At 33.0% G+C, this 16,712-nt stretch overlaps 1 protein-coding gene across 2 annotated transcripts in view; it reads right to left on the reverse strand.

Moving 5' to 3' along the window:
- Positions 1-16,712, reverse strand: part of POF1B (POF1B actin binding protein) — an 80,741-nt gene that overhangs the window by 14,015 nt on the left and 50,014 nt on the right. For both annotated transcript variants that reach the window (XM_016121869.2, XM_016121859.2), the window contains exons 8-13: positions 9,824-9,851; positions 8,575-8,649; positions 3,031-3,123; positions 2,081-2,194; positions 1,093-1,245; positions 674-793 (exon numbers count right to left, since the gene is read on the reverse strand). In XM_016121869.2, coding sequence (XP_015977355.1) covers positions 674-793; positions 1,093-1,245; positions 2,081-2,194; positions 3,031-3,123; positions 8,575-8,649; positions 9,824-9,851 — 583 coding nt within the window. The remainder of the gene's footprint in view (positions 1-673; positions 794-1,092; positions 1,246-2,080; positions 2,195-3,030; positions 3,124-8,574; positions 8,650-9,823; positions 9,852-16,712) is intronic.

Consider the following 16,712-nt stretch of genomic DNA (forward strand, 5'->3'; position numbering starts at 1 on the left):
GTAGGCTTTTCAACAAATTTTATTTTGTTTCATTTTGATTTTTTGCTAAAGACTACACAGTGATATTTGGAGAGAAAAATCTGTAGTCAGTTTTTCCATTAAAATATTTAAGTGTATTTAGCTACATTTAGGAATCGGCAGATTAAGAGTTAGCCAATTTGACGTAGAATTACAAGATAAGGCAATGGATACTTATTTTCACAAATATCACTCTAATTTTGATGCCAATTACAGGTACATAATTCCATGCTGTTTTCATCCTTATGTTCGACAAAGTTCTTCTTCTGTATCATCCCTCAAAGTCAAGTGAAGATTTTTATGATCCAACTGTGGCTTTGAAGGATAATCTCAAATGTTGCTCTTACCTGCATAAGCATGCTTTAGACAAGATCATAAAGAGTTCCCTCTGTCACCAAATAAATAAAAATTAAAAACCAAAACCCTGAACTTATTGTCTTCTTTTGCTCTCTTAGAAAAGACTAAGATAAATTAGAAAACATATTAGCAATATTCTATGCACAGTGATATGTATTTAAACAAAAGATTCTATGGCATATTCCCAAAACTCTACCTTCACTTGATTTTCCTTTGTAGCTTTAAATTTGAAACCATCATTAACTTATTAGAAAGTCTGTGCTGACCTGTGTATTTATGCAGTGTCGGAGCAACATACCCTTAGCTTGCAGATCTCTCTGTCTTTCTCCATTCTTAAGCTTTTCACCATCTCCATGTAGTGGTTGCCAATCTCATCCATTTTAGCCTGCAGCATTGGGCCTGTGCAAGTTTCTGAAACCTACCCAAGACAAAATAATTTTCTGTAATTGGATTGTTATGGAGGAAATGCATATTATATTTAAAAACTTTTTAGATGGAAACCATGTGATTAAATGAGACATTGAAATAATGAAAACGATTTTTAGGAATTGCATTATACTGCCCAAATAGCAGTCAGATAAGATCTAACTGCATGTGAGACCATCAGAAAGTAGTCCATGTATTTTCTCAGGATGAATAGGATATATTTTTTCCAATGCTAGGATTACAATGGTATAACTAAGGCAATAACATATATTTAAAACAAAATTATAATACCTGCATTCTAAGATTCTTATTCTCTTGCTCTAAATTATGCTTACAGTATTCCAATTCTTTTAATCTATATTCCATGTCTGATAATGTATGTCTAAGAGAGATATTGTTTTCTTCCAATGCTTGGCATTTTGAGGTTGATTCTTGAAGTCCTTGCTGTAAAGAAGACACACGTAAATAAAACAAAGGGATTCTACTTTGGGGTCGGAGAGAGTTCATTTTTAGTTGATTAATTCAGTTAAGTAAAGCAAATATTTTTCCATGCCCAGTTTTCTTATATGTTTACCATTAAATGGTAAGTAAAATCAACCATGTAAAATATTAGATTCATACCCTTAGTCTGACTTGCCTATCTTGAGTGAGAAAGAGTCAAGACTAGATGAATTTTCAATGTACCAATTTAGCAATCTGACTCTTGCTACTCTTTGACAATACTATTCTCTGCCTTCTAGTAGGAACAAAGATGACCATATGCCTGATTATTCATGTGACAGTTAGAAGCTGAGCAAAATTTTGAGACTGTCATGGGAGTGAAGATTGGGAAGGGATCAGCCTTAGACACTCATTACAATTTCCTTGAAATCATCTCTGCTCAGACATCTGGAGAACACTTCTAGAGTTGATTATTTCATTTATTCATTGAGCAAACACATGTTAAAATCAATACAAAAACTTTTTTTTATCAATATGTTAGTAGATTAAATCAATGAATGCACTTAGATTTTCAATATTTATACAATTCTTGTCACCCAATAGCACAAATAATTATGGACTGTATATACTTTATGTCTGATATACATCAGGTTATCTGCTTTACTGAGAGAGTTTTCAATAATTGGAAATATCCAAAACCACTCAATTCTCATATGAACAAATTGATCCAGCATATTTTAATTCTGTCTGGATTGTATCTCATAACTCCAATGTACCAGTAATTGTGCATAAGAAAAACTGTCAATCTAGTTTATCATCAGTGAAAATATCACCTTACCTGCTGCTGACGATTATTTGCTCTCACTGATGCCAAGAGTTCTTCATGTTCTTTTATTTGAGTTTCTTTGAATGCCACGTCTTTCTCAAGTCTTAACTTGTCATTTTCCAGTGACTGAAAACAAAATTATTTGTTATGATGCAGAATTACAGAAATGTGTCCACAGTTACATTGAGAGGTTTAAATAAACATTTTCATAGTAGTTATTTAATAAAACGGAATTCTTAAAAGTTAAGCAAAATACAAGATAGGATAAAAAAAGTTTCAAAACTTTAAAAACCTGCATTGAAAGAAATATCATTGATGGACTGATTAATTCAAAGTGCAATTAAGCAAAACCTTATGAATGATTTTAATGTTTTTCCCCAATCTACAAAGATTCCTTGTTAATCCCAGCAGGCGGTGGATTTTCAAAGTAGACTCTAAATGTGTCATCAGAACCCAGAAACAAAAAACCCACTCCAAAGTCCTCAAGGAGCTATTCATTGTATGGAAAGTATGCTGAATGTATCAAGTCGATGGCACCAAGAACACCAATTAAAATGAAAAATAGAAAAGGTTAAGTTCTTGGAAAAAGAAATTTCTAAGTATTCAAAGAAATTCAGTATGTGCTTTATTATTACTGAAAAGAGGGAAATTCCCACTCAGTGAGTCAGACTGTTCTAATTTTACAAGCTACTCCCTGCCTTTAAGCATTAAATTACCTTAGTGATAAATTAATTAATACGTGCATTTCCAACTTTCATTTTCACATGGGACAGCTCTTTTCTTCTCTCTCAGACACAATTAACTGTTTCAAGAAAATAGCTATGTCTGGGTGAGTATTAATATTATTGCATTAAACTGTTGTTGTATTAAGTTTTAACAAGGTAGACTGAATGCTTTAATTTCTATGTTAGGAAGGTAGAAACTAAAAAGGCTTTGGAGAGAAAAATTAAAATAAATGTTACTGTCAAGTCATTTTGAAGATGTCCAAGCTCCTCCCGTATGTTGCTGAATGTGGACAGCACCAGCCGGAGTGATTTATCAGACATACCCCTCATCTGGAGGAAGAAACAATTGATAGTTTATTTTTACTAGCATTTAAAAATAAGCAATATAAGTAATAGTGATCTTACTTTTCTGTTTGTACAAGTAAAACTAATTAACAGTTTTATTTTTGATATGGCAATATTGTTAATAAAATGCATAAATAGTTCAAACAATACTTCTGAAGAGATCATAGCTATATGATTAGAACAGGGTCTATTATTTTTCTGTGATGAAGTATCATCTTTATCGTAAGACAGAAATTTATCAGCAAATTCTCAGATTTCCTTTTTTTAAAATTTATTTATTTTTATTATGGTGACATTGTTTAATGAAATCCAGTAAGTTTCAGGTATACAATTCAACAGTAGGTATGTGTGTGTGTGTGTGTGTGTGTGTGTGTGTGTGTGTGTACCTACACACACACACACATATAAGGAGTCAAATATGTAGGGACAGAAAGAAAACTAACTATGGGTGGTGAACACACACACACACACACACAAACACATATATGTTAAACTAATTTCTTATGGTTTTAAAAATGGTTTTAAAAAGGCAACTTCCATTTCTGGAAAAATGAAATAGAAATGCTTTTCCCCTATTTCTCCTGCTAAATATGAAAGCCTTGGACATTATATATAAAACAATCATAAAAAGACTGAAAGGTGAAAAAGAAAGAAGTCTGGTTAAGAATGCTGGGACCTGAGGAATGACACAGAAGAGAATTCCTGGATTTACCTTTTGCTTCATATATCACAGATTGATATTGGGGAAACCAGTAATCCAGAAACACCAATAGATACAAACAACAAAAATCCCTAGAAAATCCTGCTCTCTGTAGCCAAAAGACAATGAAAAGGGCAGAGAACTTTCAAAGAATAATCACTCTATTCCAGCCAAACACCACAAAACAAACAAACAAACAAACCAACAAACAAAAACATCCAAAAACCTGCACCTCTACTCCCACCCAAATCATCAAAGGCCAGGAAGGGAACCTAGTCTTCTCTTCTCACCAGGCCCTAAAAATGTACACCAATACCATCACCAGGTTGGTGTTAGAAACGGTAGGGTGGAGAGATGGGACTTTCATCCCCTTTGGGAAAAAATGAGACCCCAGGTGCTATAATGTCATTCAAGACTGTGAAAAGAGCATAGGCTTTCATCTTATTCATCAGTAGTGAGATGCTGCCCTACCTTCCTGCTAGGGTGATGTCAAGAGGATGCGTGAAGGAGAGTAAAGCCTTTTATGACTGCCCAATGCAAATGAGACCACTCACTTTGCAGTGTCAGTGAAGCCAAGTGGGGAACAGTAATGAAGCACTCCTCCCTAACCAAACTGGTGTTAAAAAGGTGGGGGCCTAATAGAGAGCCACATTTTCTACCCCTGCTCAGGAGGAACAAGAAGCTCTTTTTTCTGACCAGTGTCAACAGAAGCTAAGTGGGGAACTTGGACTTTTACCCCCAGCTGACAGTAACAGGAAATGCCCCCACTTCCTCTATTATTTCAGTATCATAGGAGGCCTACTTAAACGGAAGATTTGAATAAGATCCAAAGTCATAGCATAATACTAAAAATGTCCAGGTTTCAATAAAAAAAATCACTTATTCCAAAAACAAGGGAAATCTCAACTTGATAAGAAAAAAAAAAACAATAGATGTTGACATCAAAACAGAATTGTTAAAATTGTAAAAGATTTCGAAGCAGACATCATTAAAAATGCTTTAATGATAAATTACAGACTTAAATAAGAAATGGAAAATCTCAGCAACAAAACAAAAAAATCTCAGAAAAGAAATAGAAGATATAAAGAATAACTAAATGGAAATTTTAGAAACCTTAGAACTGAAGTTTAGAAATTTTAGAACTGAAAAGCTCAATAACTAAGAAACAAAAACAAAAACATCACTGTATGGACTACAAAACAGAATGAAAACCGAAGGGAAAAGAATCTGTGAAATTGAAGATAGAACAATAGAAAGTACTCCATCTGAACAACAGAGAGAAAATAGATTGAAAAAAAATTGAAAAGAGCTTTGGAGACCTTTTGGAGTATAACACATATCTAACATTCATGTCATCAGAGTCCTAGAAAGAAAGAGGCAAGTGTGGAGCTGAAAAGTATTAGAAGAATTATTAACTGAAAACTTCCCCAAATTAACAAAACCCATAAATGTACAGATTCAAGGAATTGGGCAAAACCCAAATACGATAAATCCAAAGAAATCCATGCCCCACCCCAAAGCTGTCAAACTTAAAACTAAAGATAAATTTAAAATCTTGAAGGCATGAAAAAGCTTCACTATTGGAAATAACAATTGAAATGACAGGAGATTTCTCATCAGAAACCATTAGGCCAGAAAGAAGTGGCATACCATTTTTAAGTGCTCAGAGAAAAGAATTGTCAATTGAAAATTTTGTATCTATTGAAAATATCCTTTAAGAATTAAGGGGAAATCACATTTTCAGATGAAGAAAAATGAAAGAATCTGTCGCTAGCAAATTTACCCTAAAAGACTGGTTGAAGGAAATTCTACAACGAGAAAGAAAATAATAAAAGGAATTTGGAGTATCAAGAAGGAAGAAATTACATGGCAAGCAAAAACAGGGGTAAACAGGGAAGGTTTTCCTTCTCCTCTTGTGTCTTCTAAATTATATGTGGTGATTGCAGCAATAAGTATACAGCACTGTCTGATTGTCTTATGTGGACTTCAGTGCATGTAGAGGAAATATTTAAGACAATTATATGTGTGGACGGTAAAGAGAGAAAAAGTAAGCAACATTTTCTACAGTTCAATGAAACTGATACAATTTTGACACGAGTATGCTAGGATAAGTTATGAATATACAATGTCATACTTAGAGCAATACCTAAAAAACCTATACTGAGAGGTACACTCAAAAGCACTAGATATATATCAAAATTGGAATTCTCAAACATGTTCAAGTAATCCACAGGAAAGCATAACAAAGAAAACAGGGGGATAAAAAAACAGAGAAAATGAAATAAAAATGGCAGATCTAGCCCTAACATGATAATTACAATTTGGTCTAAATATACCAATTAAAAGATATAGATTGACACAGTCAGAACATGACCCCACTATGTGTTTCTTCAAGAAATTTACTTCAAATATAATGAAAATTAAAATGTATATAATTAAAGTAAAAAGTTGGAAAAAATTTACTGTGCAAACATTAGTCAAAAGAAAACAAGTGTGCTGTATTTATATTAGATAAAAAAGACCTTGACTTTAAGTGGTGAACACAATGCAATATACTGATGACGTATTATAGAACTGTACACTTGTAATCGATATAATTTTCTTAACCAATGTCACCCTAATAAATTTAACTTTAAAAAGAAAAGAGAAAAAAAATGACTTCAGAACAAAGAAAATTACCAGGGACAAAGAGGGACATTACATAATGATAAAAGGGTCAACACACTGAGAAGATAAAGTAATTCTAAATGTTTATGCACAAAACACAATAGCTGCAAAATTTATGAAACAAAAACTGGTAGACATGAAAGGATAAATAGATGAATTCACAGTTATAACTAAAGACTTCTATACTCCTCTCAGCAACTGATAGAACTACTTGGCAGAAAACGAGCAAGAATATAGAAGAACTCAACAACACTATCAACCAAAGGATCTAACCAGCATTTACAGAAGTCTCCATCCAACAGGGAAAGATACACATTCCTTTTATGCGCCCATGAAACATATACCAGGATAGACCATTTCCTTTGCCTATTTCAAAATAATCGATCTCATATGGAGTATGTTCTCTGACTATAATGGAGTTAAACTAGAACTCAATAACAAAAAGACAACAGGAAAAATCTCTAAACACTTGGAAACTTAACAATACCCTTCCAAATAATCCACAGGTCAAAGCAGAAATGTAAAGGGGAATAAAAAAAATACATAGAACTGAAAGAAAATGAAAAGACATAATTTGGAGGACACAGCTAACGTCATGATGAGAGGTTATTTGTAGCACTAAATGCTTACGTTAGAAAATAGAAAAGGTCTCAAATCATTAATCTAACTTCCTATATCAAGAAACTAGACAAAAAAGAACAAATAAACCAAAAGCAAGCAAATGAAATAAATAATACAGATAAGAGCAAAAATCAATGTTAAGTAGAAACAGAATAAAGTAGAGAAGATTGATAAAACTAAAACGTAGTTCTTTGGAAAAAAATCAATAAAAATGATAAGCCTCCAAAAAGACTGACAAAGAAAAAAGATTTTTTTTCATCAATTAAATTGGGGACAGTAGTATAGTACAGATCCTGCAGACATCTAAGGAATAATAAGAAAATACTATGAACAACTATATACATAGAAATTTGACAATTTAGATGAAATGGATCACTTCCCTGAAAACCATAAGCTACCATAACACCCAATATGAAACAGATAATTTGAATAGACCATTTTAAGGCAATAAAATTTGAATTTTAAAAATGCCTGCAAAACAAATATCTAGGTCCAGATATTTTCACTGAAGTGTTCTATCAAAAAATAATTATTACCATCTATACCCTCTCTTCTAGAAAATAGAAAAGGAAGAAACACGTCCCATTTCATTTTATGAAGCTAGTATTATTGTCCTGATAACAAAACTAAAAATCACACAAGAAAACTACTGACCAATGTTTCTCATGAACTTAGATGCAAAGATCCTTGGGAAAAGTTTTTAATAGAAACAGGCCTTGAATGCACATTGGATAAACATCCCACCACCAGAGATAATATCAAGGATGTCTCCAAGATTCAGGTTCTGCAGAGCATATGTGTTCCTAACATCAATGTCTCTTTATGATATAGACTATGTGCCACTAAAAATATTTCATTTACATTTTAAAATAGGACACCAGATCCAATATTTGGACAATCAACAAAAGTTTGTGATCAAATACCAAACTTAGAAATTGTTCTCACTAGACAAAACTAGATTACCTTCAGAGTCCTTTTTTGGCAAACACATGTATTCTTTTTAGTTCTACTTCTTTACCACTGATCTTGATTTGTCTCTCCATTGTAGGGGCATTTACTGCTCCAGTGGTCTCTAGCCTTACACAATTTAGGAAAAGCAAGGCACTTGCCTTTCCATCTCCCACTACCAGAGGTAGGGTAGGGGGAGTTAGAAAGTGGAATGGAGAAGAAGAGGGCAAAGGCTAGAAGTTAGAGTCAGGTTGTGCTACCACGATGAGGCGAGAATAAAGGCATTCCACAGCAAGGAATGCTCTCTTGAATGCTAGTCATTCAATACTAGTGTCTGATGGACTGACTAGATTATAATACAGCCCTTATTTAATCAAAATATAATCAACCCTTGTGAAACAAGATTTTTATTTGAAAATTTCTGTTCTTAATTAAGGGAAGCATCCTAACCTAGGGGTTTGTTAGTGTTGCTCTCACACCCACTCTTGACCCCATCTCACCTGCAAAATATAGCGAATTTGCTGTTTCGTAAACTCTGACAATCCTTTAGGAATCAAGGATTCAATGTCTTCTGACTGTAAGAAAAGAGGAATATCCATTGAACAGTTACACATTAGTATTTTAAACTTAGGGTCAGTAGTCCACAGATTTGTGCAGCAGACATATTTTTAGGGATATCAAAAGATTACTGAACTTTTAAGGTAATAGTTGCTACAAATTTCATTTCTAGCCTTATCAATTCTGACTTTTAAAAAATTGATTATACTACATACACCATAGGAAGAACCTTGAATTTCAGGCATTCTAGGGAGATGCTTTGGGCAATCAGATGTTGCATTTCTAGTTTTTAAGAAGAGCAATTTAAAAACAAAAGGATGGCCTCTTAAACCCCATTAAACACTCTTTATTTTCTTGTATCTTTCAACAACCTCTGGGAGTTTTGGTGGGTGGTAGATATGACGTTTTAAAAGCTGATCCTTTAAACAATGAAATTTTGGGCAAATAAAATAAAATTAAGTGTTTTTTTTGAGAATTTTTATAGAGCTTTGTGACTTTTTGAAGATTATAATGTTGCCATAGCAACATTGAGAAGCATCAACTAATTTTACATAAGCCGAATTGAAGTCAGTATGTCTTAAAGACAATATAGGGCTTAGTGAATAATTGTAATCAATGCAGTATATCAATACATTGGAAACAAAGATAAAAAATGAACACAAAAGAGGCCATTGTGCTTTCTTATTACATTGAAACCATTTTTCTCTTTATTTGGTTACTTATTCCATTAAAAGTAATTATTAACAAAATGTGCATATATAATAGAATTAATACTTGAAAAACTACTTCAAGCTTCTGGCTATTTGTCATGAAACATACAAGTTTTCAAAATACATTAAAACTAAATTTACTATTAAGTTAATGTAGGATTCCGTTTTATAAAGCAGGGAGTGTGCGGTCGATGATTTTTTTAAAAAATATTCTGATAAGCACAAAAAATTAAATCATAAAGTAGCAGCTGATAAAACTTTTTTGTGTGAAGGATTACTACTTTTATGATTATTACTTTTATAGCCATTACAAAGATATAAATGGTTAAATAATTTTAAAGGCAAAATGATCATTATTTCCTTCACTACCCTATGTTTCCAGTCTAATAAAGGTGCCAAACAAAAATAATATTATTAGCACAAATATCAGAATCTGCTTTGTTATCAACTATGTTTGATTTTTAGCTATTTTTACACTTACCTCATCTGTACACTCAAAGTCCTGTTTGCTGCAAGAATAAAAAAAAAGATAAACAACCTTAAGAAAATGTATACATTGATTATATATAAATGCTAGTGTTCTAGTTATTTCATCTTTTCAATATATCATAATAGCATCAATTCCATTTATAAACAAAATTAAAAATTTCTAAATAACTGAAATTGCGCTTGAAAAAAAATAATGATTATTTTTCCTGGAACTAGCTAATCTGTTCAAATAAACAACATCCAAATAACAAACCAATAGAATATGCAGAATTGGGTAGTATCATCCATTAGCACCAGTCTATTTGTGGCTAGATGTAGAAGTCCACAATGATTGGCAATAAATGCTACTTAAGTGGATAAATAATGATAATAGTTGCTCTCTATTTTCACTTCCCTTTTCTCTTTGTATTGGTTGCTTCCAGTACCGATTCAAGATTCTTTCTACAGTCTTCAAGTTTTATAAAAAAAACAAAATTTGCAAGACAAGACTGAATAACTCATTCAATATATACACACTATAGTATATATTGCAGTGCTGAAGCTTAAAGTGTATTTGAATGTTTTTATAAGGATAGAGCCTTAAGCAATATGACCAAAGTTCTATTACAATAATAGAATTTCCAACATCAAAGTGCAGGTTTGTCCATGAGGATTGGAAGGTTCTCTGTGGGGCCATGTGAGGTAGGCAGTTGTTGCAAGAGAATTGTTAGTGATTATATCTGTCTGACACTCGCTTCTTTGGGGAATGCTGAAAGCTGGGAAGGATACAGTTCTAGTGTTGTCAGTGGCAACAGACAGGCCTTTATTTTTGTCTACTTGCTCCCTCTGCCCTTAAGGAAAGAATTAGGTCCAAAATACATATGGTGAACATACTTCACAAACAAAAAACCAGTATACATGTTCTGACAGCATGTATATCATATACCTATGATTTTCTAAAACCATCTTATTATAGAATAAAACCGTCTTAGTATATAATATAATCCGGTACATTAATTCCTATCTTTACCTTCTATGTAAGTGTTTATGAGTAATATATGCTTACAGAGATAAATGGGTCATTCACTGTGAAAAACCTCTTGCATGTATTTATAAAAATATATAAGCAAATATGAAGAGAACTGAAGATTCCATTTCCCTAGGCATGACTGCATATGCACAATAGTCAGTATGTATGCATGTGGTATTTCCTGTATTGTCCAAAATAGAAATTGTATGGAGGCCTTAGCAAAACAAAATGAAATATCTTCTACTTATTTAGTGTTTTACTAAAGTAACTGCATCCATATATTGGAAGCTAAAACAAGTTAAAATATGAGTCACAATGAAGTTTTAGTAGTCTTGCATAACTGTTAACTAGAATTATCACTGTATTAATAAATCTATGTTTAAAATTCCAATTCTAATTCTAACCTAGTACACATGTCCCTCCCTAGTCACTTACTTCTTTCTACAAATAAGAAAACAAAACAAAGAAATAAAACAAGAAACAATCAATAGCACTTAATACTGGAATACAAAAAAGTAATCTTCCTTAATTTTGACTCCGCAGCCCACTCATTGCTGAACGGCAATTTGAAATAAGGAGTGTAAACAAAAGGAGAGAGAGAGAGAGAGAGAGAGAGAGAGAGAGAGAGAGAGAGAGAGAGAGAGAGAGAAAGGAAACAAAGAGAGCAGATCAGGGAACTAGAAAGGTCAGTGTGTATTACCATTTCCATTCATCACTGGGGGATGGTGGCTACAATTACACTGGGAAAGAAAAACAGAGTGGCACCCACAATATACAGTCTTACCTTCTATACAGGAAAAAAAAATGTAAGAAGGAAGACAAAAAGAAAGAAAAAGGGGAGAGGGAAGGAATGAAGAGAAAAGAACTGACAATCTTATGAAAAACAGAAATAAACACCAAAATTCTGAGACCTTTTCTACCTTGAAGTGTTTACTGATGTGGAGACACAAGCTTTTTTTTGAATTTTATTTTTAGCTACTCTAGAAATGAAATCCAAAGCTTTGCAGTGCTTAATTACACGTTTATGTCATCAATATATGTTTATCGAAACACTTAAGTGAGAAGAAGTTATTTCAAAATAGATAACATGTTTACCTGGATGATCATAAGGAAATAATTGAAGTTTCTTGTTTAGTTACTTTGTCTATTTTAATTAATATGAAACTAATAAATTTGGAATATACTTAACTCCCATTCTATAAACCTTTATTAAGTGTAAACCTTGTAAAGGCCATGTGCTCTGAAGTGTTTTGGGGCAATACAAAACATGAATATTATCTTGCCCCATATTTCATATAAATATAATTGTTCCAAGGCAAGAATTGAACAATGTAAAATTGGTTTAAATTTTGCGACCTTTCAAATTTGATGATTCAAAAAATTGATAATTTCTCTAATTTGTCAGCAATATGTTAAACAATTTGGAGCTATATATGTAATATTGAAAGTGTAAGTGATTTGCCTAAGGAGAAAAGGTTCTCAGAGTATGGGCTCTGGTCCCAGATTTTGCCATGTTTGTGATCTTAGGTCAATGATTCTCAAACTATTGAGCATGTATCAGAATCTTCTGGAGGGCTTGTTGCTGGGCCATATATCCAGTTTTCCATTCTGTAGGACTATTTCCAATTTCTCACATCATGCTAATGCTACTTACAAGTACATGTCTTGAATCACTTATTGCTTATAAAAAATTTATGAGATACACATTATTATTATAATGTATATTTTATAGATGAAAAAAACAAGATATGGAGAGGTTGAAAAAACTTACCTCTAGAATGTAACAAAGGCTGAACATGAACCCAACATATTAACTCTGGATCTAGAATCAGGATACTTAAGACTGTGTCTATATGCTATTGAGTTTACAATGTGATACTTTGATAAAAATATTCACAGGGCATAATTAATGAACATAAGAGGAATACCTACACCAAAATTAGTATCTTTGGAAGGTTTGCAGAAAAGCTAAGGCATAATTTATAAGTAAAGAGTACTCAAAAATGTTTGAATTCATCTCAAGCACTTAGTAGCTATTTGACCTTAAGTTAATAACTTATTCTCTTTGAGTCTTCATTTGAAACAGTCTAAGGTTACTGTGCAAAGAAGATAATATAGAAAAATGTAAAGCACAGTGTCTGGCACATAGTGGACACTCAATAAATAATTGACTACTCAGAGTGACAGAAAATACTTTAAGGTAGTGACTTATGCAAATGGTTGAATGTGTAAAATAGATGTTGTGTAGTGGGAGAAGGTGTTGATTAGTATAGTGCAATAGTGAAGGTCTAACTAAAGATGGAAATCATGCATTTATAATGACCCCAATTCAAATTTGGCTTCAGAACACACCAGAGCACCACCTAATTAGTCCTTTAGCAGAACACTCAAAAGGTGTTCTTGGCAGGCACCAAAGACTGCTGGGGTGAGTCCCACTCTGTGGGGTCAGACCCAGCACAGCAGTTCATACACTGTGGGCATGGCCAATCCTCACAGCTAGTCAGCCTGAAGGTCAATACCACCCACTGACGTGTCAACATCGATCAAGGCTCAACTACAAGAAGAGGACACACACAATTCACTCAAGAGACACTCCTGGAGCATCTACCTCAGGTGATCGGGGAGACTGTGTGCCAGTGGGCCCTATGGACACTGATTACATAAAACCAACCTGCAAAGACTGGGAGATGTAGGAGATCTACCTAATACATAGAAACAAACATAGGGAGGCAGCTAAAATGGGACAAAAAACATGTCCCAAATAAAAGAACAAGAGAAAACTCCAGACAAAGAACTAAATAAAAATGGAGTTGAGCAATCTACCAGATACAGAGTTCAAAACATAGGTTATAAGGATGCTCAAGGAACTTAGTGAGGCCTTCAACTAAGAGACAGTAAACAAAAAGAATATAGAAAACAGTAAAAAGAACTGTTCAGAAATGAAGAATACAATAACTGAAATGCAAAATGTACTAGAAGGAATTACAATAGGTTAGATGAAGCAGAGGATTGAATTGATTGGAAAATATAGTATCAGAAAGCACCCAATTGGAACAACAAACAGAAAAAAATAATCCAAAAAACATGACGACAGATTAAAGGGCCTCTGGGACAACATCAAGTGTACCAACATTCACATCATACAGGTACCAGAAGGAGAAGAGAACAAGGAATTGCAAACCTAATTAAAGAGATAATAACTGAAAACTTCTCTAACACAGTGAAGGAAATAGACATTCAACCCTAGGAAGCACAGAAAATCCCAAACAAAATGAACCCTTAGAGGCCCACACCAAGACATATCATCATTAAAATGCCAAAGGTTAAAGGCAAAGAAAGAATCTTAAAAGAATCAAGAGAAAAGCAAGTGGTTACCTACAGGAAAGCTCACATAATACTGTCAGCTGATTTCCCAACATTCTACTAAACAATGAATAGGTTAATAAAAAGATCAATAAACTTTAAGACAAAGGAAAATGAAAACACAATGACTCACAGTCTATGGGACATAGCAAAAGCAGTTGTAAGTAGGAAATTCATAGCAACACAGGCTTATCTCAAGAAAGAAGAAGAGTCTCAAATAAACAATCTATCCTTACATCTAAAGGAACTATCAAAAGAACAACAAAGCCCATATTGGGTAGAAGGAAGGAAATAATAAAAGTAAGACTGGAAATAATTGAAATAGAGTCTAAAAATATAATACAAAAGATCAATGAAACCAAGAGCTGGTTCTTTGAAATGCCAAACAAAATTGATAAACCTTTAAACCATATTATCAAGAAAAAAGGATAGAGGACCCAAATAAACAGGAGAAATGACAACTGACACCACAAAAAAACAAAGGTTTATAAAAAAATACTATGAACTATTTTATGCCAACAAATTGGACAATCTAGAAGAAATTGATAAATTTCTTCCTAGAAACACAATTTTCCAAGACTGAATCAAGAAGAAACAGAAAATCTGAACCAATCAAGTACTGCTAATGAAATCAAATCAGTAATAAAAACAACCCCCTGGACCGGATGGCTTTACAGATGAATTTTACCAAATACTTAAAGAAGAATTAACACCTATCTTTCTCAAACTATTCCAAAAATCCAGTAGGAAGTAAGGCTCCCAAGATCACTTAATGAGGTCAGCATTATCCTTATTAAACCAGTCTAAGACACTACAAAAACAATTATAGGACAACATCCATGATCAACATAATTTCAAAAATCCTTAACAAAATGTTAGCAAATGGAATTCAGCAACATATTAATAAGATCATACACCATAACTAAGTTAGATTTATTCCTGGAACACAAGGTTGGTTCAATATTTGCAATTCAATTAATGTGATGTACACCATTAATAAATTGAGAGATAAAAATCATATGGTCATATCAATAGATGTAGAAAAAGTATTAAAACTGGCCAAACTACCCAAAACAATCTATAGATTCAATGCAGTCCCTATCAAAATACCAATAGCATTTTTCACAGAACTAGAGCAAATAATCCTAAAATTTATAATGAAACCATAATAAAACCCTGAATAGCCACAGCAATCTTGAGAAAAAAGAACAAAGTAGGAAGTATCACACTACCTGATATTAAACTATACTATCAGGCTACGGTAATCAAAACAGCATGGTACTGGCATAAAAACAGACACATGGATCAATGAAACAGAATAAGGAGCCTAGAAAAACCCACACTTATACAATCAGTTAATCAATGACAATAGAGGCAAGACTATACAATGGGGTAAAGACTGTTTCTTCAATAAATGGTGTTGGAAAAACTGGACAGATACATGCAAAGGAATAAAACTGAATCATTTTCTTATGCCATATACAGGAATAAAATAAAAATAAATGAAAGACTTAAGTGTAAGACTCAAAACTATAAACCCCCCAGAAGAAAACATAAGCAGTAAACTCTTTGACTTCATTCTTAGTAATATTTTTTGATATATCTCCTTGGGCAAGGGAAACAAAAGAAAAAATGAACAAATGTGATTACATCAAACTAAAAAGTTTTTGCACAGCGAAGGAAACCATCAACAAAATGAAAAGACAACCTACTAAATGGGAGAAAATATTCACCAATAATATATCTGATAAGGGGCTAATATACAAAATTCATATAGAACACATACAACTTAACACCAGAAAAAAGACCAACAAATTCAATTTAAAAAATGGATAGAGGACCTGAATAAATATTTCTCCAAGAAAGGACATATGTAAAGGTGCTGAAGGTCACTAACATCAGAGAAATGCAAATTAAAACCATGAGATATCACCTCACACCTGTCGGAAGGCTTATCATCAATCAACAAACAAGTGGTGTCAATGATGTAGAGAAAAATGAACCATCAGGCACTGTTTGTGGGTTTGTAAATTGGTATGCCCACTATGGAAAATAGTTTGGAAGTTCCTCAAACAATTAAAAATAGAACTACCTTATGACTCAGCAATTCCAAGTATGGGTGTTTACCTGAAAAAATTGAAAACACTAATTTGAAAAGATATAGTACTCCTATGTTCATTTCAGCATTATTTACAATAATGAAGAGATGGAAGCAATCTAAGTGCCCGTCAATAGATGATTGGATAAGATAGTGGTACATACATACAATGGAATATTATTTGGCCATAAAAAAAGAAATCTTATCATTTGTGACAACATGGATAGACCTAAAGAGTGTTAAGCTAAGTGAAATAAGTCAGAGAAAGACAATTACCATATGATTTCACTTATATGTGAAATATAAAGTACAAAATAAATGAACAAACAAAACAGAAACAGACTCAGTTACAGAGAACAAACTTATGGTTGCCAGATTGGAGGGGGTTTGGGGGTCTGTGTGAAATTTGTG

This window comes from Rousettus aegyptiacus, unplaced genomic scaffold (assembly GCF_014176215.1).
Source record: "Rousettus aegyptiacus isolate mRouAeg1 unplaced genomic scaffold, mRouAeg1.p scaffold_m13_p_9, whole genome shotgun sequence".
Lineage (NCBI taxonomy): Eukaryota > Metazoa > Chordata > Mammalia > Chiroptera > Pteropodidae > Rousettus > Rousettus aegyptiacus.